The sequence below is a fragment of the Talpa occidentalis genome, unplaced genomic scaffold (genome assembly GCF_014898055.3).
Source record: "Talpa occidentalis isolate TD23 unplaced genomic scaffold, MPIMG_talOcc4v2.1 talOcc4.16, whole genome shotgun sequence".
NCBI lineage: Eukaryota > Metazoa > Chordata > Mammalia > Eulipotyphla > Talpidae > Talpa > Talpa occidentalis.
In genome coordinates, this window is record NW_023601653.1 from 69,825,139 (window position 1) to 69,852,404 (window position 27,266).

General features: G+C 56.4%; 3 protein-coding genes across 11 annotated transcripts in view; 1 reads left to right on the forward strand and 2 right to left on the reverse strand.

Moving 5' to 3' along the window:
• Positions 1 to 33: 33 nt before the first annotated feature.
• IFFO1 (intermediate filament family orphan 1) lies at positions 34 to 12,770 on the forward strand. Its single transcript, XM_054696494.1, is given in 10 exon segments — positions 34 to 239; positions 242 to 857; positions 4,176 to 4,236; positions 4,330 to 4,425; positions 5,111 to 5,251; positions 6,149 to 6,306; positions 6,420 to 6,540; positions 6,780 to 6,875; positions 9,814 to 9,944; positions 10,265 to 12,770. Coding segments are annotated over 10 exon segments (1,689 nt in total). The 5' UTR covers positions 34 to 79; the 3' UTR covers positions 10,374 to 12,770.
• Positions 12,052 to 15,916, reverse strand: GAPDH (glyceraldehyde-3-phosphate dehydrogenase). The gene is made up of 10 exons (XM_037514485.2): positions 15,856 to 15,916; positions 15,586 to 15,624; positions 13,877 to 13,976; positions 13,690 to 13,796; positions 13,292 to 13,580; positions 12,971 to 13,122; positions 12,810 to 12,888; positions 12,618 to 12,701; positions 12,435 to 12,532; positions 12,052 to 12,345 (listed from the first exon to the last, which is right to left on the reverse strand). Exons 2-10 carry the CDS (start codon positions 15,606 to 15,608, stop codon positions 12,276 to 12,278), a joined length of 1,002 nt encoding a protein of 333 aa, XP_037370382.1. The 5' UTR covers positions 15,609 to 15,624; positions 15,856 to 15,916; the 3' UTR covers positions 12,052 to 12,275.
• A 2,283-nt stretch (positions 15,917 to 18,199) lies between these two features.
• The window catches only part of NCAPD2 (non-SMC condensin I complex subunit D2), a 31,539-nt gene continuing 22,472 nt past the window's right edge, over positions 18,200 to 27,266 (reverse strand). For all 9 annotated transcript variants that reach the window (XM_037514495.2, XM_037514490.2, XM_037514489.2 and 6 more), the window contains exons 16-32: positions 27,087 to 27,261; positions 26,479 to 26,563; positions 24,430 to 24,563; positions 23,980 to 24,112; positions 23,800 to 23,884; positions 23,558 to 23,725; positions 23,094 to 23,263; positions 21,985 to 22,096; positions 21,788 to 21,911; positions 21,553 to 21,708; positions 20,996 to 21,173; positions 20,817 to 20,911; positions 20,256 to 20,336; positions 19,924 to 20,107; positions 19,079 to 19,205; positions 18,816 to 18,971; positions 18,200 to 18,606 (exon numbers count right to left, since the gene is read on the reverse strand). In XM_037514495.2, coding sequence (XP_037370392.1) covers positions 18,521 to 18,606; positions 18,816 to 18,971; positions 19,079 to 19,205; positions 19,924 to 20,107; positions 20,256 to 20,336; positions 20,817 to 20,911; positions 20,996 to 21,173; positions 21,553 to 21,708; positions 21,788 to 21,911; positions 21,985 to 22,096; positions 23,094 to 23,263; positions 23,558 to 23,725; positions 23,800 to 23,884; positions 23,980 to 24,112; positions 24,430 to 24,563; positions 26,479 to 26,563; positions 27,087 to 27,261 — 2,249 coding nt within the window. In that variant the 3' untranslated portion in view covers positions 18,200 to 18,520. The remainder of the gene's footprint in view (positions 18,607 to 18,815; positions 18,972 to 19,078; positions 19,206 to 19,923; positions 20,108 to 20,255; positions 20,337 to 20,816; positions 20,912 to 20,995; positions 21,174 to 21,552; positions 21,709 to 21,787; positions 21,912 to 21,984; positions 22,097 to 23,093; positions 23,264 to 23,557; positions 23,726 to 23,799; positions 23,885 to 23,979; positions 24,113 to 24,429; positions 24,564 to 26,478; positions 26,564 to 27,086; positions 27,262 to 27,266) is intronic.

Below are 27,266 nucleotides of genomic sequence, written 5' to 3' on the forward strand. Positions count from 1 at the left end.
GGCGCCCCATTGGCTGGGCGCCGTCGCCCTCCATCCCCGCTCCTGCGCTGGGCTCCATCTCCCAGCAGAAGGCGCAGCCATGAATCCGTTATTCGGCCCCAACCTCTTCCTCCTGCAGCAGGAGCAGCAGGGCCTGGCCGGGCCGCTGGGCGACCCTCTGGGAAGCGACCACTTTGCCGGGGGCGGGGACGTGCCCCCCGCGCCGCTCTCCCCGGCCGGCCCGCCTCCCTACTCGCCCCCGGGCCGGGCCGGCCGCCCCCCGCCGCCATGGCGCTCCGCAACGACCTGGGCTCCAACATCAACGTGCTCAAGACGCTGAACCTGCGCTTCCGCTGCTTCCTGGCCAAGGTGCACGAGCTGGAGCGCCGCAACCGGCTGCTGGAGAAGCAGCTGCAGCAGGCGCTGGAGGAGGGTAAGCAGGGCCGGCGGAGCCTGGCTCGCCGCGACCAGGCCGTGCAGACCGGCTTCATCAGCCCCATCCGGCCCCTGGGGCTGCCCCTGGGCGCCCGGCCGGCCGCGGTCTGCACCCCGTCGGCGCGGGTGCTGGGCTCGCCCGCGCGCTCGCCCGCCGGCCCCCCGGCGCCCTCGGCCGCCGGCCTCTCGTCGGCCGCCACCTCCACAGCCTCGTCCACCGCCTACTCCTCGTCGGCCCGCTTCATGCCGGGCACCATCTGGTCCTTCTCGCACGCGCGCCGGCTGGGGCCGGGACTGGAGCCCACGCTGGTGCAGGGGCCTGGCCTGTCGTGGGTGCACCCCGACGGGGTGGGCGTCCAGATCGACACCATCACCCCCGAGATCCGCGCCCTCTACAACGTGCTGGCCAAAGTGAAGCGGGAGCGGGACGAGTACAAGCGGAGGTAGGGTCTGGGAAGAAGATGAGGGAGGTGCGTGCCGGGCGTGTCATCCCACACAGCGCAGGGACACAGGTGCGCCAAGAGAGGAGAGCAGCCGGCCCAAGAAAGAGGGAGCAGGGGGGAAGGGGGAGACTGCGCTCCCCAGAGAATGCAGAAGTGGGAGTCCTGACAGGGGCCCTGGGGCAGCACCCTGTGAGGCAGTCATGCTTTCCACTGGCTCGCCTTCCAAATCCTGGGGCGGGTGTTGGCATGACTGTGTTAAAAGGGGCTCAGGTCTGGAAAGTCACGTCTGGGGTACGGCTTATCGACACCACGCTCAGCCCTCAGCAATTCTGTGACAGTTAGCCCCATGGCTTGATCCAAAGGTAGAGGGAAAAGCTCTAGCTTTAATTTGGAAGGCCAAAGGAAATGAGAAGGGACCGCGAGGAGGGGCTGCACCACCGTGGCCCAAGTGTCTCCCACCCAGCCCAGGGTTGGTGGAAACTGGGTGCCCGCTGTGGTGCTTTACCAAAGGCTCTGGGACCTCAGGGCTCTGCTTGAGGTAGGTAAAAAAGAATGGCGCAAGAAAGAGTAGAGGGCATTCCCTAGGGAAAGGGAAGGGACTGGGAGTTGTCACAGGCTCTTGGAAGCCAGGGGAATGCCACCCAGCAGAGCCGGCAGTGGAGGAAGTGTGAACAGAGCCAGTGAAGGTCCTGAGGACCGGAGCAGGAAGAACCCGGCAGCATGGACACACCCTTTGAGGATCAGGCAACAGCAGAGGGTGGGGGCTGCCACCTTCCAAGGATCTAGGAAGGGATGCCATGCTCTGTACCAAGTGGGCCCCTTAGAGGGCCCTGACCAGGCCAGTTCAGCAGGAGCACGCACAGCCTGCTCTATAGACTCCATGCCCCAGGTCTTGGTGGCCTGGGAAGAAGGTGACAGGTGTGAAGAAGGCTTTGCTTGGGGAGCCTTCAGATTTAACCTCTTCGTGCCTCCTCTGACCCCTCGTGGACAGACCTGGGAACTGCAGTTGCCGAGTCACCCAGGTGCCTGTCTTTGGCAGCCCATGGGGATTGCCTGAATGCTCTGGGAAGTTATTGCTGGCCTGGGGGCAACCTTCAGGGATCTGTAACCCACCAGAGGCAGCAGATTGCAGGCAGCAGGCTTTCTGGGGTGGCATCCCGCCTTCAGGGTGACTTTTCTAGTGGTGGTCCAGGAGTGGCTGGGAGTCTAGTTATACTAGAACTGTACCGCCAGAGCCTGCCCAGCCCAGCCTGGCCCTGCAGGAGTTAACTCACGCGGTCAGCAGCAGAACATGGGCAGTTCTGGAATGCGTCCATAACCACAGAGACAACTGCTGTCCTCAGGACCCTTTTTAAAAAAAAAACAAAACTGAAAGGGTGTTTGTCCTTGGCCCAGCTGTCCAGGGCAGCAAGGAGTTATTCCTTGGGGCTGGATGAGCTCATGGCTCTGCAGCACTGCTGTGGAGGGGCCGGCAGCTGAGTGTTTGGGACGTGTCACCAGCGGTTACTCATTCCTCCACCCCAGGTCCCTGCCCTAGTTCTTTTCTCTTTATAGCAACACTCGCTGCTGTGTGTAGCCTGCAGAGCTCGGGCATCTCTTAAGCACTAAACGGGGAGGGAGCTGAGGCCTCCTGGGTTCCATTTTCAGCTCTCCCACCTTGTGTGGCCTTGAGGAGAGGGGTCTCTTTTTCGGGTCTCCTAATGTAAGAGTGGCCCATGCTTCCTCAAGTCACTCAAGGGTACCATTTGTTTGGAAGAGAGTTATTTAGTAAATGTAGAATATGTGGAAATTACTCCAGTTCTTCCCATGTTAAGGGAACCTTGTCAGACCAGATTGGAATGGAGGTCAGAATGAACCTATTTGTAGAAAAGTAGGTTCTGGCTGGAGAGCAAATAAAATTCTAGTGAGCTTCTAGATAGTTCACGTCCTGATTTTTTTTTTTTTACCCTGTAAAACTTCCTCACTGAAGTTCTGTACCTGAACAAGTGCTCTGTCAAACAGTGCTCCCCTCCCTTCCCGATGCACCTTGTCCGTCTTGCTTTCTTCCCCCAGGGTCTCCAGGGGCGTGAGGGGACCACATCCTGTGGCTTCATGTGGTAGAAGAATCTGGGGGGGCCGGCAGGGAGGGGTAGGCAGGGAGCTGGGCTTCATGATGAGGCGGTAGGGCGGTGGCCAGGCTGCCTGCCTCCTCCCTGCCCAACGGGAGGGGCGGCCCGGCGATGCAGAGGAGTTATTATTAGGAATGCTGCAGTGCGGCTGTGGGTGAGGAACATGGGAGAGCAGGAGAGGAGACGGGGCGGGCCCAGGGTGGAGAGCAGAGGACAGGTGGGGGAGATGGAGGGAGGGCAAGAAAAGATTGGATCCAGGATGTGCCCTCTGGGCTTGTCATTGACTTGCCAACCTCTACCACCTCCTAAGCGCCTTTCTGACATTGAGGCCTCTCTCTTGGCGCAGTCCCCTCCTCTCTGCGGACTGTGACAAGACGTGATAGGTTCTACGATTAGGGTCTGAGAAGCTCTGCCAGTCCCACCAGCCTTGTAGGGCCCTGGGGTCCTCAGCAGTGGCCTAGACCCACCCCCGCCCTTCACCTCACCTCAGGATGTACTGGAATGTGCCCCAACTGGCCATGCACTGTCCCCCAGGGAAAAGACCCCAGCAGGTGTCAGTTCTAGTTCCCATCTGCCAGATGAACAAGGCACATCTGTGCCTCAGTTTCTCTTTTGCTCAGGGTTGGGGTACTTGTAACCCCAGGCCCTGCTTTCTGTGGCTTCAGTGCCTCAGGGCCAGCCCCATCGCCTCTTCAGGGGGCTCTGGGTGGGCAGTGTCTGGGGCTTTGTGGGGGTGGACGCTGAGCTTCCTGCCAGGCTCGTGACCATCTCTGTTGCTGCGGTGTGTGTCCTGCAGCTGCTTTTCCAGGGTTAAATGGTCCCCCAGGAGGCAGGGCAGCGGGCTAGAGGAGCTCAGTGCTGGTGCGGGCAGGAGGCGGGAGACCGGATCTGTGGACTGAAGGTGGGAGACCGGGCCGGGTGGGCCTGTGGTCTGGTGGGGGCAGGATTGGGGGGAGCCGGCCTGAGAAGCAGCTGTTGTAGAATCTAGTCCTGGTGTCGGGAAGGCAGCTGATGAGCTTGGCACCGGCCAGGAAGGGTGGTGCCGACCAACAGCTGCAGGTGGGAGGCCGGAGGGGTCTGTGCACCGCTCTGACCACCCCTAGCTGGATCCCTGCGGGGTCTGAGGCCTGAGCCGAGTGGAGGGGAGTGGACACCCCAGTGGCCCAAAGGACCCTGTCGCCAGCGCCCTTCTTCCTCCCTGCGTCTCCAGGTGGGAAGAGGAGTACACGGTGAGAGTGCAGCTGCAAGAGCGTGTGACAGAGCTCCAGGAGGTGAGGCCCCTGCTTCCTGGCACCCCTCCTGGCCTTGGACTCCTCCCCGGCTTGGCAGCACTGCTGATGCTGGGGCTTTCTCCCTGGCTGTAGGAAGCCCAAGAGGCTGATGCCTGCCAGGAGGAGCTGGCGATGAAGGTGGAGCAGTTGAAAGCGGAGCTGGTGGTCTTCAAGGGGCTCATGAGCAACGTGAGTGTGTGCACCTCACTCTGCCCCAGGCGCTGACCACAGGTTGCCTAAAACCGGGCTGCTAGGCCTGTTTGGTTCTGGCCCTGCCCTTTGATTTCCTGTCCACTGCCCCTCCCTGCCACTTTGATGTGCTTCCCTTTTTTTCTCCCGCCACCCCCTCTTTCGATAGAAAAAAGGAACAAAAGTCCCAGCATGTCCATGGGCCAGTGAGGCTGCCATTATTAAGAGGCGTGGAGCCTCTAGCTAGGAGCCCAGAGCCGGGCCTGCAGCGCCCTGCAGTGTGGCCTGACCCCCTGCCTCCACGTCCTCACTTGCAGCGGGACGGTAGAGGCTTATTCTCTGCAGAAGGACTGTGGAGCTCATAGCAGGTGTAGGACACACAAACTGATGTTTAGTGCTGAGCAGTGTTGGCCTTGCCCCGCTCCTGTAACTCCCACAAGTCTCTCTCTCTTTGGAAACAAGTTCGGGGTGGGGGGCACACCCTTCGTGGCTTCCCAGCCAGGGAGCCAGTGGCCGGAGCAGCCCGGCGTGTGCTGAGTGCAGTGAGGACACCAGATAAGTGACATTTCTGCTTGGAGGAGGCGATGGGGCCATGTGGCTGGGAGGGCCCAGGGACCCCACCAGGCCTCGTGGTCCATGTCTGGGGTGCTGGTGCCGCCTTACCGGTCCCGTGTTCCCTGCACAGAACCTGACAGAGCTGGACACGAAGATCCAGGAGAAGGCCATGAAGGTGGACATGGACATCTGCCGCCGCATCGACATCACCGCCAAGCTCTGCGATGTGGCTCAGCAGCGCAACTGCGAGGACATGATCAAGATGTTCCAGGTACGGGCGCTGGGCTGCCCTGGACCCGGGAGGAGGCCGGCCCCGGCCCCGGCCCGCGCCTCCCTGGTGCCCGGCTCCTCAGGGAGGGTGGGGGCGGCCGAGGAGCGTCCATCGCTGCTGCCGGAGCACAGGCCACCCTCGCCTGGGGGACCCTGCCTGGGCAAGGGGGCTCTCGGGGACTAGGCCGGGGGGGGGGCAAGGAAACAGCCACTGTGGAGAAGGTTGGACGCCGTCTCTAACGCCGTCTCTCCCTTCCCTCTCTCTCCTCTCTCCTTTCACCTTGTCTGGCTTTCTCCACAGAAGAAGCTGGTTAGTTTTGCTCTCACGCAAGCTTATTAACGTCCCAGTCCCGGTTTCTAAACTACCTGTCGGTTTTGACCTGCTGGGCTTTTCAGCACAGATTCTCCCCTTGTCGATTTTCCTTGCTCCCCCTCACCCCCTTTTTTCCTTTCTCTTGGCTATGTTCTTCTCTGCCCCTCCTCCCGCTGGCTTTCCAGATGCGGTGATTCGGATTCTTCTTCATAAACACTGTGTTTTCCTCCTCCTTGCGGCCTACAACTTTCTTTTCAGTTCAGTCATTTCATTAGAAAAACTTTCTTAGAACAAGAAATCCTCTGGGCCCAACGGCCCTCTCTCCCCTTGTCTCATGCTCTGGGTTCTGTCTCTTCTGTTCTTCCTCCTCAGGCTGCAGCCCTGTCCCCCTCGTGTCTGTCTGCCCCTCTCGGCGGCCCTGGGGTTCTGTTCCTGTCGTCGTAACTGTGTCTTCTCTCTGTCCCGCCCACCCCTTGCTGGTTCACGCTTCTCCCCTCCCGCCCTGCCCCTGCCAGTGCCCACCCGCCCTTTCTCCTCATGCACCCGGCCTCGTCTCTGTAGTCTCTGCACTTGTCTCCCCTTAAGGTCCCATCCATGGGGGGGCGGAAGCGGGAGCGCAAGGCTGCCGTCGAGGAGGACACCTCCCTGTCTGAGAGTGACGGGCCCCGCCAGCCCGATGGGGATGAGGAGGAGAGCACAGCCCTCAGCATCAACGAGGAGATGCAGCGCATGCTCAACCAGCTGTGAGTCCCGCAGGCCACCCTCAGTGCCCCCGCCCCGAGGCCGGAGCCCCCACAGTGCCCTGGCCAGGACGCAGGCCCCCAGCTGCCTTGACACGCGGGTTCCCTGTCTCCAGGAGGGAGTATGATTTTGAGGACGACTGTGACAGCCTGACTTGGGAGGAGACTGAGGAGACCCTGCTGCTGTGGGAGGATTTCTCAGGCTATGCCATGGCAGCGGCAGAGGCCCAGGGAGAGGTAACTGCCCCTCCTGGCCTGGGCCCCCAGTCTGGCTCCCCAGCTCAATGCCCTGTCTCCTCCTCTCACTCCTGCTCTGTCTCCCTCTGTGGCCTGCTTCTCCCCGCTTCATCCTCGCCCTGCTCCCTCTTCCTTTATCCTCTCCAGGCTTCCTCCAGCTTCCTTTAATCGAACACTCTCTCTCTCCACCCCTCCCCTGTGGCCCTGTGGAATGCACACCCCGCTCCTTTCGATTCCAGCAGCAGGAAGACAGTTTGGAAAAGGTGATTAAAGATACTGAGTCACTGTTCAAAAGCCGGGAGAAGGAATATCAGGAGACCATCGACCAGATAGAGGTAAGGGCGTGAGCTGAAGCCAAGGTGTGGTGGCCCCAACCTCTCGGACCCAGACGTCAGGCCTCCCCGGGCTGTACGGCCTCTCCTGGCTTGCACCTCACTCTCTGGGGCTGGGGTCAAATCTGAGCTCAGCTACTAACTCCTAGGAGGCTACTTACCCTCTCTAAGCCTTGTTTGTAAAATAGAGATTTTAGTAATACCTCCTCCATAGGGTGGCTTTGAGGTGCACATGAAATAATGAACATTTAGCGCTCAGGGCAGTGTCTGCGTTGTGGGAGTTGGTATAGTTGCTGGTGGTGGTGACGCTGGCTTTGCGCTGTGCTGCTGCTTCCGCTCAGCCTCTGAGCTAGTGGGGGTACCCTTATTCCTTAGCCTTGAGGAACCTTCTTGAGATGGCAAGTGCAGCTGGTGCTTTAATTTAAACTCGAGGCTTTTAGGGGTTGCACCCCTGATGGGGGGAGCAGTGAGGGAGGCTTGGCTGTGGCCCCTGTGAGCCCCACTGCCTGTGGCGTGAGGCCCCTCTCAGGCACTGTGTGGGGACCAGGCGGGGGATGCTTCTTTGTCACATCCCCTTGCTTCAAGCCCACGGGCACACATATGCACTGTGTGCTCACACGCCTGCATTTTTTCTTCTCTCCCCCAAACCCCACAGTAGTCATGCCTGTATTTTGAGAAGGAAGTTGAGAAATGATTTTTCTACATAATCATTCTCCTGACATACATCAAAGGTTCTGCTCTTTCAGCGAAACCTGCTTTTGGTTTTTGACTTTGGCAGGTGAATGCTAAGTCTTTTTTTTTTTTTTTTTTTTTTTTTTTAAGATTTATCTATGCATGCAGGAACTGGGGTACAGGTCAGACGTGCAGGGGGTGAGAGGATTCACCAGAGACAGAGTGGGGAGCAGAACAGGCAGACTGACTGAAATACACTGCTGAAGGGAGCAGCTGGCGAGTCAGGAGAGGTCTGCTGCGCCTTGTGGGTAGCTCCCTGGCCAGGGATCGAACTCGTGCTGCAGTGGCTGGTAATCGCTTCATAGTGCTGCGTCTTAACTCATTGCGCCGCCAGGGAGGCCGAAATGATTGCTAAGTCTTAAAGGCAGATTTATATGAAGTCCTAAAACCAGATTCATGCTACTCGCTAAGGAGGGGGTTGGTTTCCACTCTCCCATTTTCTCCATTTACACCCACCTGCCTCCCTGCCTCCTGCCTGCCCTTCCCATCTCTTGTGGGTGGTGAATTTAAAGTTTTATGTCTTTACTGTCCCCTCAACCAAGTCAGGGCCTTGGGGCAGAGTTTGAGGCTGCCTGTCTGCTCAGTTTTTCCATTGCTCAAAACATGGTGTGAAAAGAAAGGAAAATCCCACACCCCCCTCCTCTGCAGTGGAATGCCACTAAGGGGGTTCGGGGAGCTGATGCATGGCTTAGGGTACAGTGACCCTCCTGGGGCACCTGAGGTCCATTATCATTGTGACCTTTGATCTCTCAGGACCAGGTCCTGTTATTGATGGTATAACCAAGGCCAGGGTGGAGGGTGGGAGGGAACCCTTTGTCTCCAATCCTTTCCTCTCTCCACATGTCCCCAGCCCTGCCCCCCGGGGGTCACAGAGGCTGGGCTGCTTGGGGGCCATCTCTTTACCTCTTCCCTGCTTTAAATGAATGAATTTGGACAACTTGCAAGTCAGTAGAGACAACCGTGGCAGTCCCCGCCTTGTATTTTGAGGATCTCCGTGGTTCATTTCCTCCTTCCTGTCCCTCTGGGTGAGAGGCTCCAGAACCCAGCGCCCCCACTCCGGCTCTCCCGAAGTGAAGACTTGGGGTGTGAGTGGCAGTTGATCGCACAAGAGCTGGTGGCCCCCTGTTTGCTTCCGTGAGAGCACGGTGGGCACTGCTGCCCCTCTGGCTGCTGCCGCGGCAGGACCCGGATGGAGCCCAGCTCTGGGCCAAGGCTGCCGTTGACGCTGCACTCACTAGGGCCTCGGGCCCTCGGCGGCCACCCTCTCCTCCCCAGGGCCGCGGCCCTGCCCCCTCTCCTTTGTCAGGCTGTGACCCATTTACTTCTTCCCGTTCCCATCCTCTGTCCAATTCAGATTATTCACGCGTAGTTTCCTCCGCTTTCTCTTTGCTCTCAGGCCGTCCAGCAAATCACTGCCAAGCAGTTTTATTCTTCCTCCCCTTTGGCCCCCTGGCCTTTGTACCCAAACAAAGAGAGGCAGCGATTGTTTCTGGCCCAGATCTTTCACCGCCTTTGCCCTGCCTCTCAGCTGCACGCAACATGCGCAGGCAGAGTCGTGCTGGGGCTGGGGTGGTGGGGGGAGCCTGTCTTGCCTCGCCTCGGAGCCCCACAGTTTTTCACAAATAGGATTTTAAAATTTGGAACACATCTTTTAACAAGTGGGACGCTTTGTGTGGCGTGTTGCCCCTGAAAATGCCTCAGAGGTGAGAAAGTTCAAAGGAGAACTAAGGAGACTCAGCAATGAGGTTGAGCTTTTCTGTGCTCTGCGCCTTGTTAATGAATGAATGAATTTCCCATCAAGTGCTGGTGAGCACGTGCAGAGGCGGGTAGCCCTGTGCCCAGCGCTCCCAGGGCTCCGCCTTTTCTGAGGGACACACGCAGGGCCCAGCAGGGCTCAGCACTGGTGGGAACCCAGGAGGACAGGGGCCCTGGGGAAGGCCCATCTCTCCAGCCTGCCCCTGTGTGCCTCCCCGCCCCCCTCCAGTCTGGTGGTGCCTGCAGGCCTGGAGCTGGTACCTGGGCATCCCTGTAGGCAGAGATTCTCAGGAAGCTGGGGATAGTGTATCCGGTGCCTTCCGCTTTGAGCAGGTTGATTTTTTAAAGTCTGAGTGCTCCACCACGCTGCTGGGCTCCTGCAGGGTGCCGGCTCCTGGGTTCCATCAAGCAGGGGCCCTCCCCCTGACTGCTGCCCCCACCCTGCCCCCCACAGCTGGAGCTGGCCACTGCCAAGAACGACATGAACCGGCACCTGCACGAGTACATGGAGATGTGCAGCATGAAGCGGGGCTTGGATGTGCAGATGGAGACCTGCCGCCGGCTCATCACGCAGTCCGGAGACCGGTGAGGGCCTCCCCTGGTGCGCGTCCCGCCCACCAGCCTCCGGGGCCCCCTCCGTGGCTGCGTGCAGCAAGGGAGCAGTGGCGCTGGGCGGGCAAGCTCTGAAGCACCCCGGGTGGGGGGTGTATCACCTGCAGTCTAGCCCCCAGCCTCTCAGATGCCCCAGGACGAGGATGGCGACTGGCCCCCTCACTCTCCTGGGACGGTGGGAAGCGGGAGAGGTTTCTTTCTCCTCTGCTGCCTCCCAGAGAGTAAGGCCAAGGGAGAGGAATTCCCCCTCGGGGTTCCTGCCCCCCAAGGTGACAACTGGTGTTTTCTTCTAGAAAGTCTCCTGCTTTCACTGCGGTCCCGCCTAGCGACCCGCCGCCGCCGCCGCCAAGCGAGACTGAGGACTCCGATCGCGATGTCTCATCTGACAGCTCCATGAGATAGGGACCTGCCTCCAGCTCGGCTCCAGGCGCCCGGCTGGGAGTGCACCCAGGCACAGGGTTGGGGGTTCACCGAGGGGAACATCATTTGTCGTACTGCACCCAACACCATAAGAACTGGGGTGCTCCTCCTTTGGGCTTCCTCCCTTGGTCCTGGGTCTTCGGGTTCTTGGGCTTCTGCAGCGAGGCTTGGGGTGCCCTTCCCGGGGGACTCCCAGCTGGGGCTCTCTTGCCTTTGTGCTTGGGTGCCTGCTGCTTTCCCATCTGCGGAGCACTGCAGAGTGATCGCGACCCCTCACCTCCACTGAGTAAGGAACGTGCTTGTCGGTCTCCTTCCACGCCTGGGGCCTAGAGCCGGCTCACTCTTTGGTTCTGTACTGGTGCTAACTGGCCCGGGTACTGGTATGAGGAGGCCTGGACTGTGAGCACCTGCGGTGCGTCGAGAGGGCGCTCTTTGGGCTGCAGGTGGAGGACTGCAGGGCCGGCTGGTCCTCTCAGCAGAGAGATGGGGTCATGACCCTTCCCTGTGGAAGTGCCAGGCGTTAGAGGGACCCGAATGCCCCTTCTAGGTGGCTTCTGGGTCTGACGGGTGCAGGGTCATGAGGGAGACTCCAAGACTCCCTCAGCCCTTGCTGAGTGACAGAAGGCAGCGAAGCTATTTGTGTGCACATGGGTGTGTGTGTGCGTGAGCTCAGGGTCTCGGTTTCTTCAAGTGTCAGTGGAAGATGGGCCTCCTGTGCCTGTCACGTCCTGAGACCCACAGGCCGAGGAAGACATGCTGGACTTGGAGAAGCTTTGAGAGATCGGGACGTGACCGAGAAGACCTCAGTGTAACTGCTTGGGAGAGGCTGTGCGAGCTGACATATGAATGGAATCTTTAATAATGAAATTGGCGAGTATTTATTGAACACATGTATCACTGTTTCCAGCACTTTCTGGTGGTGGCTACACAATCCTGACTCAGGTCTCACGAGGTTCCTCATATCCAAGGTGTAAGTACAAAGGGAGGCAGGAGAGAGAATAAGTAACTTGCCCAAAGTACAGCAAGTGGCAGAGCCAGGTCACCATGCAGAGCCACGCTCCTGCCCACTCAGCCCAGTGCCTCACCCACAGAGCACTCCCCGGAACTGAGGTAGGCACGACTATCTTCCCGATTTCTTTATTGTGCTTACTAGGAACAGGAACTGGGTGTGGCTCTAAATGCTGATATAACTGACCTAATTGTAGTCTTTCCAAAGACCTTACATGCTGGAAACCATCATATCCTTATTTTGCATGTGGAATGAAGATACAGGAAGGGAAAGAAATTTCTGGAAGCTTCCCAGCTGAGGGCAGAACTGGAATTTGCACCAGGCGGTCTGGCTGCACTCCATGCCCTCTACTGAGGCTTGGCTGCGCAGGACAAGGCCACATGGTCTCAGGAGCCCAACTCCAAAGTTTTCTTACTCTATCACCCCCCCCAGGAGGCTACCAATAACCAAAAGCTATTAGGCCTAGGGCAGGCCCCCTTAGCACCCAGGGGCCTGGGAAGAAAAGAGGTGAGGACAGGTGGAAGAAAGGGTGCCACAGCATGCAGAGGTGCACCTGTGACAAGACTGCCTGGCACACGTATGCCAGCCTCTTGGTATTCACCAGATCTTTCCTTTGGCTCCGGCCCAGCTTCCCTCCCCCTTCTCCCAGACCCTGGAATAAGAAAACAGAGTTGGCTGGGTACAGTGTACTTTATTGATGGTACATGACACAAGGCAGGGCTCCCTAAGCCCCTCCCCTTCTCCAGGGGGTCTGGGATGGAACTGTGACAGGTCAGGAGATTCTCGGTGTGGATGAGTGAGGGAAGGACTCCCCAGCAGCTGAGGGCGCCGCTCTTCCTCCTGTGCTCTCGCTGGGGCTGGTGGTCCGGGGGCTCTTACTCCTTGGAGGCCATGTGGACCATGAGGTCCACCACCCTGTTGCTGTAGCCAAATTCATTGTCATACCTGCAAGGGAGCAGTAGTTACAGGCCGGCGCCAGGGGGCGCCAGACCCGCCATCACTTTCTCAAGCCTGTCTCCACCCCAGCCACATACCAGGAAATGAGCTTGACAAAGTGGTCATTGAGGGCGATGCCAGCCCCAGCATCGAAGGTAGAGGAATGGGTGTCACTGTTGAAATCGCAGGACACGACCTGGGGAAGGAAAGAAAACCAAGTATGGGAACCCAGTCTTGCCCGGCGGGAGGGGTAGAGGCCAAGCTCCCCGGCCTATCAGTACCTGGTCCTCGGTGTAGCCCAGGATGCCCTTGAGGGGGCCCTGTGAGGCCTGCTTCACCACTTTCTTGATGTCGTCATATTTGGCCTAACAAAGTAAAAGGAGACAGGGATTCAAACCCCAATCTTCCCGTCGTTTCACCAGACACACAGACCCCGGCCCCCCCAAGCCCTCCCACGCCCAGCCCTTGCGTACAGCTTTCTCCAGGCGGCAGGTCAGATCCACGACTGACACGTTGGGGGTGGGGACGCGGAAGGCCATGCCGGTCAGCTTCCTGTAGACACAGGAACAGGGTCAATACCTGCTCCTCCTGCTTCCCCAGATCCCCAGGGCAGAGAAGCAGCCAAGAGCCTCACCCATTCAGCTCAGGGATGACCTTGCCCACAGCCTTGGCGGCGCCGGTAGAAGCGGGAATGATGTTCTGGGCAGCCCCTCGGCCATCACGCCACAGCTTCCCAGAGGGCCCATCCACGGTCTTCTGGGTGGCAGTGATGGCGTGGACCGTGGTCTAGGAACAGGGAGGAGGGTGTGAGGCCCTGCAGTGCCCATTCCCTGCCCCCCTCCCCCGCTGCAATGGAGTGGTAGAGTAACCTGAGCCACTCCTGGGGAAACTACAACACCCCAGCCCCCACAGCCCCCGGCCAGTTCCAGGCAGGGAGAAGGCCCCGCTCTCATACCATGAGCCCCTCCACGATGCCGAAGTTGTCGTTGATGACCTTGGCCAGGGGGGCCAAGCAGTTGGTGGTGCAGGAGGCGTTGCTCACAATCTTGAGGGAGTTGTCATACTTTTCGTGGTTCACGCCCATCACAAACATGGGGGCATCGGCAGAAGGGGCGGAGATGATGACCCTCTTGGCCCCACCCTTCAGGTGAGCCCCGGCCTTCTCCATGGTAGTGAAGACGCCAGTGGACTCCACAACATATTCGGCACCAGCATCACCCCACTTGATGTTGGCGGGATCTCGCCTGCAAAAGGAGACACATCAAGTTCAGGAACGTGGGGTACCCAAGGGGGTTACCCCAACCTAGTACACCCCCCCACCCCAAGCAAATGGCTTTCGGTTCTTTCACTCACTCCTGGAAGATGGAGATGGACTTCCCGTTGATGACAAGCTTCCCGTTCTCCGCCTTGACAGTGCCGTTGAACTTGCCATGGGTGGAATCATACTGGAACATGTAAACCTGGAGGGGCAGAGGAGGGCATCAGGGGCTGCGCCTCAGCCAGCCCTGCCCCCCACACTAACCGCAGGGGCGCCTCTCACCATGTAGTTGAGATCAATGAAGGGGTCATTGATGGCAACAATGTCCACTTTGCCAGAGGTGAAAGCAGCCCTGGTGACCAGGCGGCCAATGCGGCCAAATCTGCGGGAGACGAGAGGTTGGAAGGCCTGAAGCAGGAGGAGAGAATTCTCCGGGGCTCTTTCTGAGGGAAGGTGACACTCCCAACCACCACAAAGCCTCGAGGCCTAACTTTCCCTTCCTCCAGGGGCCTCGTCAGACCTGCCTGGCTCTGAAAGCACAGCCAAGAGATGAAAGCTCCTAACCTGCCCAAGAGGTGACTGGGCTCAAAGACCTGCCCAATCCCCACATCACCTGAGGTCCTTCAAGGACAAGGCAGTGCGGCACTGCTGCCTGTCTGGCACATGCCGGGCACACTGCATTTGCCACCCTCACTATGGGTGCCTGGGAACGCCCATTCCCGTCTGGCCCAGCTTCAGGCTACACCCTCTGGGGAGCAAAGACTTGTGCAGTCAGCATCATCAAGCTCAAAGGGCAAGAGTAAAGGTCGCAGCTCACTGGACAGGCCAGCCCACCCTGTCCCCGAGGCTCTACCAAAGGGAAAGAGACGGGGAAAATGAGCTTTTCAAACCCTTAGTCTGTTTGCTAAGCTACCTGGTCTTCCAGCTCTTTCCCCAAACTCAGGAGTAGTAGCAACAGATGCGTGTGGGGGGGAGAAGGAAGTGAAGGGAGAGGCCAGGTCCCCACCACAGAAAGGTCAGGCAGCTATATTTAACCCCGGATGAGGGGAGAGTGGGGGATCTGGTTTCTAGGAGACAGAACGGGGAGAAGGGCAGGATTCCCAAGGCTCACAGACACCCAATCCTCCCTGTGACCTTTACAGCCTGGCCTTTAGGGTTGGATCCGCCGTAAGCGCGGAAGGCAGAAGGGGCTTTGAGGAGGGCCTGGTGAAGAAGGGGCTGCCGCAACAGGAGCCATTTTGTGGTGGAAATGTGCTCACTACCCATGACTCAGCTCCCTCAGGATGGCACCCGGCCACAGCCACCACACCGCTCCCGGAGGGGGGCGGCAGAAAAGACACGAGGACCCCCACAAGCCCTGGTCTGGGCGTCACCAGAGGACCGCGCGGGAAGCGGCGGCCCACGGGGCAGGGCTGCAAGGTCCGGCTCTCTTCTCGGAGCAAGCAGCGGGGCAGCCCGGCCTCACCTGGCTTCCCGGATAAAAGCGGCTCCACCCCGCCAGGGAAGCGGGAGGATGAGTCACAGGCCAGGAAGCCCGAGGAGCCCGAGGAGGTTTCCTAACGGGGCTTCATTCATTTCCTTCCCATTTGCAACATGGCGGCCCGGGCACCGCAAAAGGCACCGCACCCGGTTGCGCATCGCGGGGAGCAGCCCGCAGCCCGTCCCGGCCGCGGGGAGGGGGCTCCTCCCCAGCACGTGACCCCGCAGGGCGCGAAAGGACATAAAGAAGCTCCAGCCAGGGATTAGGGGGATGGGTCGGCGGCCAGCGCCGGGGCCGGTGCTGATCGGGGCCGCTGCGGAGGAGGCTCCCGGGCGACCGTCCCCGCAGGGGCGGGGCTACAGGAGGCGCAACTGGGGGACACTGGCCTTTTGTGCGCTGACCTTGAGGTCTCCTTGAGGGGCCCAAGCGCCCACCCACCTCCCCCGCGCGCGCGCCGCGCAGCTCCATCCCGCGGGGCCCCCGCCGCCCCCGGCCCGCCCGGCCGACTCACCCGTTCACGCCGACCTTCACCATGGTGTCCGCGGACGCGCTGCGGGAGAGGCGGGCATCAGCGCCGGGCGTGGGGCGCCGCCCGCCCCTCCCCCCGGCCTCCATTCCCACCCCGCGCGCAGGCACGTCCGCCCCCCCCCCGCCCCTGCGGGCCTCGGGCCCGACCCCCGCCGCGACCCCCGCCCGCAGCCCGGCCCGGCCCGGCCCCGCGCGCCCGGCGCCCTGGGAGCGGCCCCCGGCCGGGTGCGGGTCCCCGCCGCGCGCTCGCTACCTGGCACTGCACGACGAGGCGGCCGTCTGGGAACCCGGAGGAGCAGAGCGCCCGGGGGAGGCTGCGGCGCCTATTTATGGCGGCGGGGCGGGGCGGGGAAGGGGTGACGCGCGAGTCCCAGCCCAAGGGCGCGGAGGCCTGAGCTACGTGCGCCCGTAGCCCTGCGAATAGCAGCGCCCCGTTTTTGGGGGGTTTGGCCCCGCCCCGTTTTTCAAAAGTGCACGCACCACGCGTCTGGGCTGGGGAAGGGGGCGGGGGGCTCAGGGTGGAAAGAGGAGCTGAGATGGGTCCAAAGCAGCAGGTGGTGGGCGAAGCCTGGACCGGGCTTGGTTCGGGAGACTATGGACTCGAGGCCGGCAGCCCCGGTGGAAACTCGAGCACCCCGGGAGCCCGGGACATTAAAGCTGCTGCTCGGATGAGACCGGGACATCGCGGCCGGAGCCCCGGGAGGCTCGCGACTGATCGTGGCCTCGCGCCTCCTCTTTCCAAGACGGAGGCGCTTCTCCAGAATCTTTGGTAAACACTGGAACGGCGAGAAGCAAAGGCGGAGGTGGGGTGGCAACCCGCCTCCTCCAGGCCCTCCCCAGCTCCCTGGTCCTCCTCCCTGTCCCCTGGCTCTGGATCTTTCTGGACCAGGGGCCTGGCAGGACGCTGGATTGCGGGGGGCCGGTAGGAAAGGAGGCGCAGGAGGTGGTTTTCACACCGTGATCACGATGTCCTGCAGTGCCTGATAACCGGGGCGGACGCCGCAGCCCTGTGTGCCTCACCGCTCTCCCCCAGCCCGGGGACCAGCCCGAGGGAGGTGTGCCGCGCGGGCTGGGAGACAATGCGCCTTTCACCTCCTCCACTCCGAGGCAGCGCTGGACGTGAGGGCGGAAGTCCCTCCCCAACCTGGGACGTGCCAACCAGCCCTGGAGCCAGGGACTCCCTTTCACTAAGGCCAGAGGATGTTTGGGGCTGGGTGGAGTCCAGAGAAGGGAAAACTGGAAGGTTTTGGGCAAATGTTAGAAGAGGGCCTGTGCCTTCCTCACGTGGGATAGAGGGACTCATTCCCCTTCAAGAGGGGCCGGGAGGTGGGCTGTGCCAGGCTTGTGGGCTGATGACGCCTGGCTCTCCAACCCTTGGAGGATTTAGAAGTGGGTAGGGTGAAAGACCTGCCCCATCAACAGGTGCCAGGAATGGGGGCGCCTGGGGCCTCTTTGCTGGCCCAGCCCAGCGCAACCTGACACCAGCCCCCTTTTCCAGCTGAAAAGCCTGTAGCTAAGTTTAGCCTGCCTGGTGATAGATAACCTTTGCTTAAAAGGCAGGGAGCTTGCTGTATCCCGCACCTCCATTCCAGCTCCAGGCCCTTCCCTTTGTAGGACTGCCCTCCCTCTGGGCCCCAGAGCCAGGGCTATTTGGGATTCTGTCAGCCACCTGCCGGGCTGGAGTGCAGGCTTCTCTGGAGAGAAGAGGGAGGGCGCCTGATGAGGGCGGTGGGGAGCCCACAGGGCAGACCCGTGGGGGAGGTGGAGGAAACTCAGCTGTTGCTGTTACATCCTGCTTAGGCTCCATCAGGACTGTAACCCTTTCTGATTAAGGGCCCCCTGCACTATCCAAAACGTATGTCTGAGGTGCCACTTCCCCTTTGCCTCACGCTTGTCACCTTTTACTACTGTCCTCTGCCTGCAAAGAGGGCGCTCAGTGCCCAGGGAGCACTACTGACGCAGCCTGCTGTTGTCATGACAGCAGCTCACCACCTCCTGTTCAGGTGACTCAGCAGAGACAACTTGGGGAGTTGGAGGTGGGCAGGCTTTGGGTGGCACACTGCCAGCACCTGCATCTTAGGGGCTCAACTTCCTGCCAGCTTTGTAAGACATGACTCCCTGGTAGGCACTGTCAAGAGCTGGAGGGGTTTGTGGCCTGCCTTCCCCCAGCCTGGCCAGGTCAGTTACCAGTCTTTGCAGATGGATCAGGAGTGTGAGTGGGGCTGAGGTAGGACACAGAGAGCCCGCCCTCGATCTCGAGCAGGGTTTCTCAACCCTGGCACTATTGATTGACATTTTGGGCCAAATCATTCTTTGTTGTGGGGGCTTCCCTGTGCATTGTAAGGTATTTAGCAACAGCCCTGGCCTCGACCCACTGGATGCTGGTAACCCACCCCCCCCTACATTGTGACAATAAAAAAAGTCTAGATGCTGCCAAATGTCCCCTGGAGGAGTTAAGCAGTGCTGAGCCGAGTCTAGGCTGATTTCTTCTCCCCAGGGGCGTGATGCTGGCTGGTGCAGGGAGATGTGGGAGGCTGGGAAGAGGAAGATGGGCACCAAGGGAGCGCGCAGCCTATCAGATCTCGACTATCAGATCTCGATTCCTGCCTCATCTTCTCTGAGTGCTGGTAACCATTCATCTGCTGCCTGAATCTGGGCTCACGTGAAAGATAAACCAAAGACAAGCTTAGGAAAAATGTCTAAAAGTATTTAAATAAAAATCAAGGCTTGGCAAACGTTTTGGTAAAGGCAGCTCAACTCCATTACGTTAGGCCAGTTTAAGAGAAATGCCTTTCATTACAAAGATTATTTATGTATTAAAAAACCAGGAGGCAGGGGAATTTCACAAGGGGAATAAAGTCAAGGAGACCCCACAAGGTACCCTGCACAGCAGGGATGGGAACAGGCAAGACCACCTCCTAGGACTTGAATCTGCGAGTAGATGCTCGGCGGATGGGGGTGGTTTTCTTGGGTGTCTCATCTTCTGTCATCTCTGCTGAAAGCTCTATTCAAAGAATTGGAGGAATAAAAAAAAGCTGAGTCACAAAGATGGTGAAAAACAGATGTCAGAGAACAAATGGGACAGCCCAGGACCACACCGCAGAAAGTGCACAGCGAGGAAGAGGACCACAGCGGCAGGTGGCGAGCACCCCATCAAAACCAGCTTCGCCCATGCCAAGCTGCTCCCTGTACAGTCAGGAGGGCACACCCTACCTTCCTCGCTGGACTCATCGCTTGAGAAGACCACTCTGGGTTTCTTTTTTGAAACTGGCTGCTGGGTGTTTGGATGCCGACGGGTAGTGCGCCGAGGCTCCGGTGTGACGAAGTCACTGTCTGAGGCTGCAGAAGCCAGACGCTGTTGCCTGGACACTAGAAAGGGCAGGCAGGGAGCCATGAGTCCAAAACAAAAGTAACCTCCATCCCAGAGCAGTGCCCAGTTGGGTCTCCCTGCCATTCTGTGAGGCTGCCTCACATACCAGCGGGTGGCTTCTTGGCTGACAGGGCCCGCTGGCTGTCGCCTTGGGCAGTCTCAAGTTCCTCTACTGCATCCAATCCTCGGGTGTGACAGGCCCGAAGCTTCTGTTCAAATTCATCTATTGTAGCCTATAGGGAAAAAAGATTAAGAGCAGGCCTGTAAGTGCAGTTATTTCTGTGATTAAAAAGAAACAAGGCCATGAAAAATAACGGTGAAACTGAAATGCACAGGGCACCAAGTGCAACGCACCCAAGGTGCAGACTTTGTGATGCCAACTACACGACGTTTTGGAAAAGGCAAAACCAGAGACATTGAGAAGACTAATAGTTGCCAGAGGTAAAGGGGGTAGGCAGGTGTGTGTGGGCACAGATTTTCAGGGTGGTGAAACTATTCTGACTGACACTGCAATGGTGGACACAGGTCATTATTTGTCTAAAAGCTCTGAATGCACAACACCGAGAGTGAACCCTAATGTAAACTATGGCCTTTGGGTGACAATGATGTGTCAGGCTAGGTTCACTGATTGTGACAAACAAGTGTGCCACTCTGGAAGGGTGTGTTTACAGTGGGGGAGGATGTGCATGTGTGGGGATGGGGCAAAAGAGGGAACTCTCTCGATTTCTACCCAATTTTGTTTTGAACCTAAAACTGCTCTAAAATATAAAATCTGTTTTAAGAAGGGGAGAAAGAAATAGGAAATGGAGACAGAAAGATTTAGTCTTGGGCTCCTCTTGTTACTTGGCTGCCCTCAGGCTGGGGCACGGCAGCAAGGTGGGGCGCACAGAACCGGTGAAGTCTGTGTTCTGCCAGGCGCTCACTCCTGCTGGCAGCTGCCGTGCAGCTCACCTTGCCCTCGGGTTTGGCCCCACGCCGCAGCTTGCCCACAACTGACAAAAAGGCACTGAAGATGGACTCGTCTGACAGTTTGTCTCCAAAGCAGTCAAAATTGTCCAGCATCCTGCGGAGGCCTCGCTCTGTGAGGGGCAGCTGTGACACACAGTAGGCCAGGTCCCGATACTGCCGCTCGGTCCTGCAGATGAGAAAGGCTTGGTGAGGAGCTGAGAGATCCAGGAAGAAGTGGATCATCCTTCTTCAGTTTTCCATACCCCTGGGACACCCCTGGGGCCCTTTCCCTAGCAGGCCCCTCCAAGCACACAGAACCTAAGGGGGCAGCATACCGGGCGGTGCGGAAGCGCTGACACAGCTTTTCCACCAGACTCTCGGTCTGCTTGTCTTTGGTGATGTAGGAGAGGAGCTGCCTGCAGGGGAAGATGCAGTTGTGCCATCTCCCAGGGGCAACTCCATACTGTCCTCTAAGAATAATCCTGTACCTTCCCGGAAGCACCAACCTTCTGTCACCCTCTTGCCTTAGAAGTTTTCTCTGTACAGCCCATGCCACCCTCAGTCTTCCTCTTGCCCTTTCCCTTGCCTCAGAAAAGGGCCTATCCCATGCCCAAGGAATTTTCATGCTGAATAGAAATTTGTAACAAAAACAGCTGTTCAGCGAGTACTATCATGTGCCTACCACCACATTAGTAACTTTATCTTCTTGAATTTTCTTAAGAACTAAGGGTAACACCAGCCTCACTTTATAGAGGAAAAATAGGACAGGTGGGCCATAAGTTACTGCTGGAGACCAGACAGCAAAAAATTAGCAGAACGAGAATTCAAATACAGGTTTGTCTGACTCCTAACACTGCGCTACATGATAACTGTGCCTCAAGGCCCGGGAACTGTACTTCATGATGGTGTGGAAAGGCTCTTCCTCCACCCCTCCCTCAGGGTCTGACAGGCGGCTGATGATATCTGGAAGGAGATTGTAGATTGCATTGCCCTGTAAGAGAGAGTCATATTAAAGAGATAGGTGACCGATATGTTCCCTCAGCAACAAGCCTAAAATGGCCTTTTAGCCTCTCACCTTGTGGGAAAGCTCATTGAAGAAGTTCTTGGCCAAAGCAGCAATCTGAGGGGCGGGGTCAATGAGTAGCACCGCCATTTCGCTCACTTGCCCCTTCACCTTCACCATGTCCTTCAGGATCAGATGGGTCATCACCAGCCCTGCTGTTTTCCGCACTTGCTGAGCTGGGTCTCGGAGGCTAGGAATAAAACCTCAAGTCACTGGGACCAAGGCCAGGCTACACTGACACTAAAAGGTAAGGCCCTTACCTTAGCAGAAATCTACTTCTTAATGTATCATTCCAGAAGCAGTTAGAAAGCTGTCTAGAGTTCAAAGCTGGGATTGGGAATACGAGTTCAGGCTTGTAGCCAAGGCTTTAGACGGAGGTGTCAGTGCCTGTGGGGCCACACTAGCCTGGGCTGCACAGGTCAAGTATCAAGTAGATGGACAGGCAATGCTGAAAACCAGGGGCTACAGCTCTACTGTTTCTCCTGCTGACTTAGCAGCCTAAGTCACAACCTAAGTCACAGCCTCCCAGAGCAAGCAGGAGCTGCTAGAGCCTGTGGGGTGTCTCTTACCGAGCATAGAGATGAGGTGTCCAGGGGTCTACCAGGTTGGGGAAGCGGATGGCCAGATCCCCAGTAGCAATCATGAGGTTAGATCGAACAATGGGGAGTGAGGACTTTTCTAGCATGGTGAATAGAAGGCGCAGCTGGGAGTCACAGAAAGTAGCACTAGAGGCAAGGAGAGGAACATCAGGGAAATCTTGCTACCCATTCCTTCCCAAGAGGCAGTACCAAATCCAGGGCTTACCTGATCATACAGAATTTGCCAAGGGCAAGTGAAGCCGCTGCAGAGAGCTCTGGGTTGCTATAGAGGCCAGGGTTGTTGCAGACTTTTAGCACAAGTGGAACAAAGGCAGCCAGTATTTGTTTGCCTATTGGAAGAACAACTCTAGGTTTGGGACAGGTTACTTCAACTGGGGGGGGTCACTCAGCGGTTTTTCTTACCGTCTAACAGTTCCATCTCACAGATGCCACGGATTAGCTCTGCCTCTGTGTCATCTGCAGCAGCCCCCACCAAGCCCATCTCCTCCTCCATGGTGGTCTCAGAGCTTGTATTCTAATGGGAAAGAAGCAGGGGGTCATGGGTGGTCAGAGAAGCTAGTTTTAATGCCAGTCTATACTTCGTTGTATGTGAAAGGTCACTCCGTAAAACCATTCATAAAATTGTCATTTGTGTCTGAGGAAGGACTCCTGAATTGAACAAGAATAAGGTCCCCTATATTTGTTTTTAAACAAATTGTTGTCAAAACATATTCCTACATTTCTTCTTAACTCATCCAAACAGAAACATCTAATTTCCTGTATAAACACAGATCATGCCAAGGTAGAGGAGGTCAGACCTCATCCCACTGCTGCAAGGCTCTGTCTTGTCTGCAGGACATCGCTGACTCTAGTGGAGAGAACTCAAGGCCCCTCCCCATCAGGTGCCAGTCCCAGGCACCAAGGCTAATGGGAAAGGAGTGGCCAGTGCTTGCATGTTCTGACAAGCACTCCCCTCAGCATACAGACTATACTTTATGCTGACTTTTTTTTTTTTTAAAGTTTTTTTTTATTTTTTTAAAGATTTATTTATTTATTTATACAAGCACTGGGTACAGCCAGAAGCACGGGAGGGTGAGAGAATTCACCAGAGCCAGAGCGGGGGGCAGAGCAGGCAGAAGGACCGAAGTACACTGCTGAGGGGAGCAGCGGGCGGCAGGAGAGGTCTGCGCGCCATGCGGGACCCTCCTCCGGTGGCCGGGGAGCAGCCCGGGGATCGAACCGGCGCTGCAGAGGCTGCAGGCAGCTTTGCAACCCAGCGCTCAACCGCTGCACCACCAGGGAGGCCCTATGCTGACTTTTCTTAACTCAACGCTCTCTATTTACCTAAAACTGTCCTTGCTAGCTGATGATGGTCAGACTGTTCCATGTTCTCACTAATTTTTTCCAGAGTATCAGCAGCAAGGGGGCAGGATGTTTACCACCTCACTGAATAGTCAAGAAGCAGAGATCCCCAGAAGGAAGTGTGAATAGGCATGAAACAAATCTGGGAAATGTCCAGGCATGCCATTTACCTTCTCCTTTGGGTCTTTAATCTTATGCTCCTGTTCTTCCCGGAGAACTCGGCGTCGGCAGAGCTCTCCACTCACTGCCTGTTCCAAATGTACCAGTTGCTGCAGAGCCACATCCCCAGCCAGGGATAACAGGTTCATCAACAGGAGAGTGGGGAGCCTGGGGGTCTCTTCTGAACGGGGTTGGCGGGGGGAGGATGGGGATGACAGGGAGAAAAACAATTAAGACACACACAACTGTACCCCATGGTGGGTGCTTGTCTCCATGCTCATGTGCTGCAGAAACTCACTAGGATGGGGGGCTGGGATGGTGACTGGCTCAATTTGAGTGACAAAAATGAGATTGTGCAGGAGGAGGGGGTCAGGGTTTACTATAGGAACTGGGGGTGGCAGTGGCTTCTGGCCTGGCAGGGAAGTAGCAGAAGCTGGACTACCCAATGGACCCATCAGTCTTCTTGGGCACGTACTTGGGTCCTCCTGGTTGGTGCTCTTCTCCCCCAGCTTCTCCAGCACCTGCTTCGCACAGCCCTGCAGTATCTGAGCACAAATCATCTCAGGACCCTCTGCCAGTTGGTAAATGAGGGTCACTGCCACCTCTTTGAATGGGATCCAGAGGGGGTCTGGATGGACAAAGCCTGTAGAGAAGGGAAAGGTTGTTCACCACAGAAAAAGGACTCAATTCTGCCCAAGGTCCTTCACAATAACTCACCTTTTATGACCATCTCCTGCAGTCGTTCAAACAATCTGTGTTCCTGAGGCAGCCGGAAAGGAGGATGACGTTTGCCCAGAGAAGGCTGAGGCGAACAGGAAAGGCAAATGTGGGTATGTGCTGAGGCAGGATTAAGAGGGCCTCCACTCTCCGCAGTTGGGACATAACCACTCCACCTACCTTTCTCCTGTCAGAGATGTTGGCGATGGCATGGCACACCTGTTGGGCCAGCCTGTAGTCCTGTGGAGACTTCTCATTCAGCCCTATGCTCACCAATGTGTCTAAGTTGCTTCCCACAATTTCTGGTTTTCCTCTAGGGAAGGAAGCCTTAGAGTTAAGGTAGTCCTGGATAGGGTGATGTGGGGGACAATGTCAGAGGGTGAGGGGACTAGATGTCAGCACGAAATGCTGGAACTCAAGAGGCTGGCAGCATTACAGAGAGACACTAATCTGAGACAGGTTGGCCCTTGGAACCCTTGTTCTATTGAATCCCACAATTTCTGCTAGGGGCAGGAAGATGGCAGCAATTTCACTAAATTTTTTTAGGAGATGCAGAATTCAATGACTTGTTAGCAAAGGAAAGGGAAGCTTCCTTTCCCCTCCCACTGCCCACGTGGACCTGCGCCTTACCGCGCCATCATCCCAAGGAGCATGACAGAGGAACAGCGCTCCAGAGGAGAGCAGGGGACCTTCTCAGTCGCCCGCTCCCACAGCAGTTGGGTCACTGCTGGTTTCAACTCATCCTTCTGCACAAACTCACAGAGCTGAAAAGAGAAGGTGCTTAGCCAAAATATAACAATTCCCTTGTTCCTCGGGCCACTTCTCTACAGAGAATGCTGAGAACCTGAAATGGGCAAAAGCAATACTTAGGGATGTAAATGGAAGCAGCAAGCTAAAAAAGTAGGTTTGAGGAGCTACTTCTGTCTTCTTTTCTGCTACCTTTCTACTCTCATGCTTCAAAACTACACTTATTAACATAACATCAAAATTGATACTGTGTCCGTGTGGGTCTATAGTTTTAACTACATTTCAGAGGTTTCTAACTGTTTTCCTGCTCTTACCACAATCTTAACATGTCTAAAATGGAAGCCTTCACCCCTACCTTTTCATTTTGCAAATGGTACCAACACTCTTAGTTACATTTGTTTACAACTTCAGTCACCTAATATTTTAATGACTCAGTTGGTCCTACCTATTCTTCCTTTAATATTTGTCTTCCATTAAATGCAATTCTTTAGTTTTTCCTCCCTCCCCTGAAGTCTAGCCTCCACTCTGCACACCAACAGCAACCTTTGGGAACACCTGTTCCTAGCTTCCTCTCCAGCCACTCTGTATGTTACTGCTGGATCAGTCTCCCACGCACCTACTGCTCCCTGCCATGCCTCTGCTCGTCATTTACAATTAGCTGTCCTTTGCCTGTGGTGGCAGGTCCTGACTAGCCCCTGGCCTCTCAGATCGCTGGCCAGTCGCCACTACCAGGCTCGCTCTTTTCCCCAGGCAGAAGACAATGTGGTGGCAGTGGTGCTCCTGAGTGGCAGCTGGGGGTCAGCACCAGCTTCACTACTTGTCCCACAATCCAAATGTTCAAGGGCGATTTGTCTCACTAAAATGCTAAGGTCTCTGGCTAACAAGCTTAGAGTTCTGGGCTTTTGAAAGGCATTCACAGACCATCACAATTTAGTTGCAATCTACAATTACAGCTTTATTATTTTTTCCAGGTAACAATTCTGATATGAACACATTTTTCCTCATTCTACCACACAAGCTATTCTCTCTCTCTCTTTCTTTTTTTTTAAAGATTTATTTATTTATGCATACAAGAGCTGGAGTACAGGCCAGAGGTGTGGGGATTGAGAGGATTCACCAAAGACAGAGTGGGGAACAGAACAGGCAGATTGACTGAAATACACTGCTGAGGGGAGCAGTGGGTGAGTTAGGAGAGGTCTGCTGTGCCATGTGGGTTGCTCCCTGGCTGGCTGGGGGATTGAACTTGTGCTACAGAGGCTGCAGACAGCTTCACAGATTGTGTCTTAACCCTTACACCACCAGGGAGGCCCTGTGATCTTTCTTGACTTTCCACTGAAATGCTTCCTCTCCCCTCTAATTCTGATTCCTACACATCAAGACCTAACAAATCCTCCCACCCTTAGGAGGCTGTTCTTGACTGTCCCACACACACTGCTCTTTCTCACACTCTACTGGTCTGGATAGCACAGAAGTCAAGAGGATGTTTCCTGGAGCTCATGTTATCTAAGTTTGCACCTCCAACTTTGTCACTAACTAGATGTAACTAGTTACATTCCTTAAACTTCTCTGCCTCAGGTTTCTCATTGTAAGATGTATATATATTGTAAGATATATATAATATTACCTCATGAGATTTTTGTGAGCATCAACTTAAGTTAATATGACTAAAGTCTAAAGCAGTGTTACTATTATTTTATTACCATTGATATAACAATCAATACCTATGTCACTTATTCCGGCACTTTAATATCTGCTGAATTGTTTTGTAAATGTTTTGTGTTTTTGGCTACCAACTAGACTGTTCCTTTAAAGCTGGGAACTTGAAAGCCCAAAACACAAATACTTCTTTGTGGGGTGAGGTAAGCTGCTGAACACAAAGTAATCACTCACTATTACTTGCTGAATGAATAAAGCAGAATTGAGGATACTTACAATTTCCTCAAGACATTGAATGGTCCCAACTGAGGCATTCACGAGCAGCAAAGAGAGATTATGAATCAAAGTCTGGGCTTTGGCTCTGTGGGAATAGCAAAGATCAGTGATCATTAAAAAACTGGAAGTTGGGCCTCCCTGGTGGTACAGGGGTTGAAGTCTCAGCACTATCAAGCTATGTCCAGCCACTGCTGCCTAAGTTCGATCCCTGGCCAGGGAGCTAACCCACATAGAGCAGCAGGCCTCTCCTGTCTCGCCCGCTGCTCCCCTCAGCAGTGTAATTCAGTAGATCTGCCTGTTCTGGTCCCTACTCTGTCTCTGGTGAATCCTCTCACTCCCTGCACCTTTGGCCTACACCTCAGTTCTTATATGCATTAAAAAAAAAAAAAAAAAAAAAAAAGACGAAGTTGAACCTGGCTCTCCCATCACAGTGTCAAATAACTACGGAGGACAGACTTCACTGGCAATTCAGCTCCACCCTGAGTCTCATTACAGACCTATACTGCTTATGGATTCAGAGCTCCTCTAGAAAGACCCCCCATTCCCCACCCAACTCCTCATGGAATTAGAAACATCTTGTGAGAAGCTCAGGTAAAAGTGCTCCATACCTGGCAGAGTCCCCTCTGGGGTTGAGGTAAAGTTGGCGGTAGGCATTAAGCACAGCTTCTCGGACACCAGGCTCCTTAGACCAGATGAGAGGCAGCATGCGGCGTACCCCTACCAGGGCTTGGGGTAGCCCAAATTGGGACACCGTCACAAAGAATTCAATCACCTCCTGTACCACTGAG

Excerpts from the sequence above, each read along its gene's own strand:
- GAPDH (XM_037514485.2), bottom strand. The coding sequence starts at position 15,608 with ATGGTGAAGGTCGGCGTGAACGG. Across the intron at positions 13,797-13,876 it reads TCATTGATCTCAACTACATG|GTTTACATGTTCCAGTATGA; the intron begins GTGAGAGGCGCC and ends CTGCCCCTCCAG. Across the intron at positions 12,702-12,809 it reads CCTGCCGCCTGGAGAAAGCT|GCCAAATATGACGACATCAA; the intron begins GTACGCAAGGGC and ends TTACTTTGTTAG.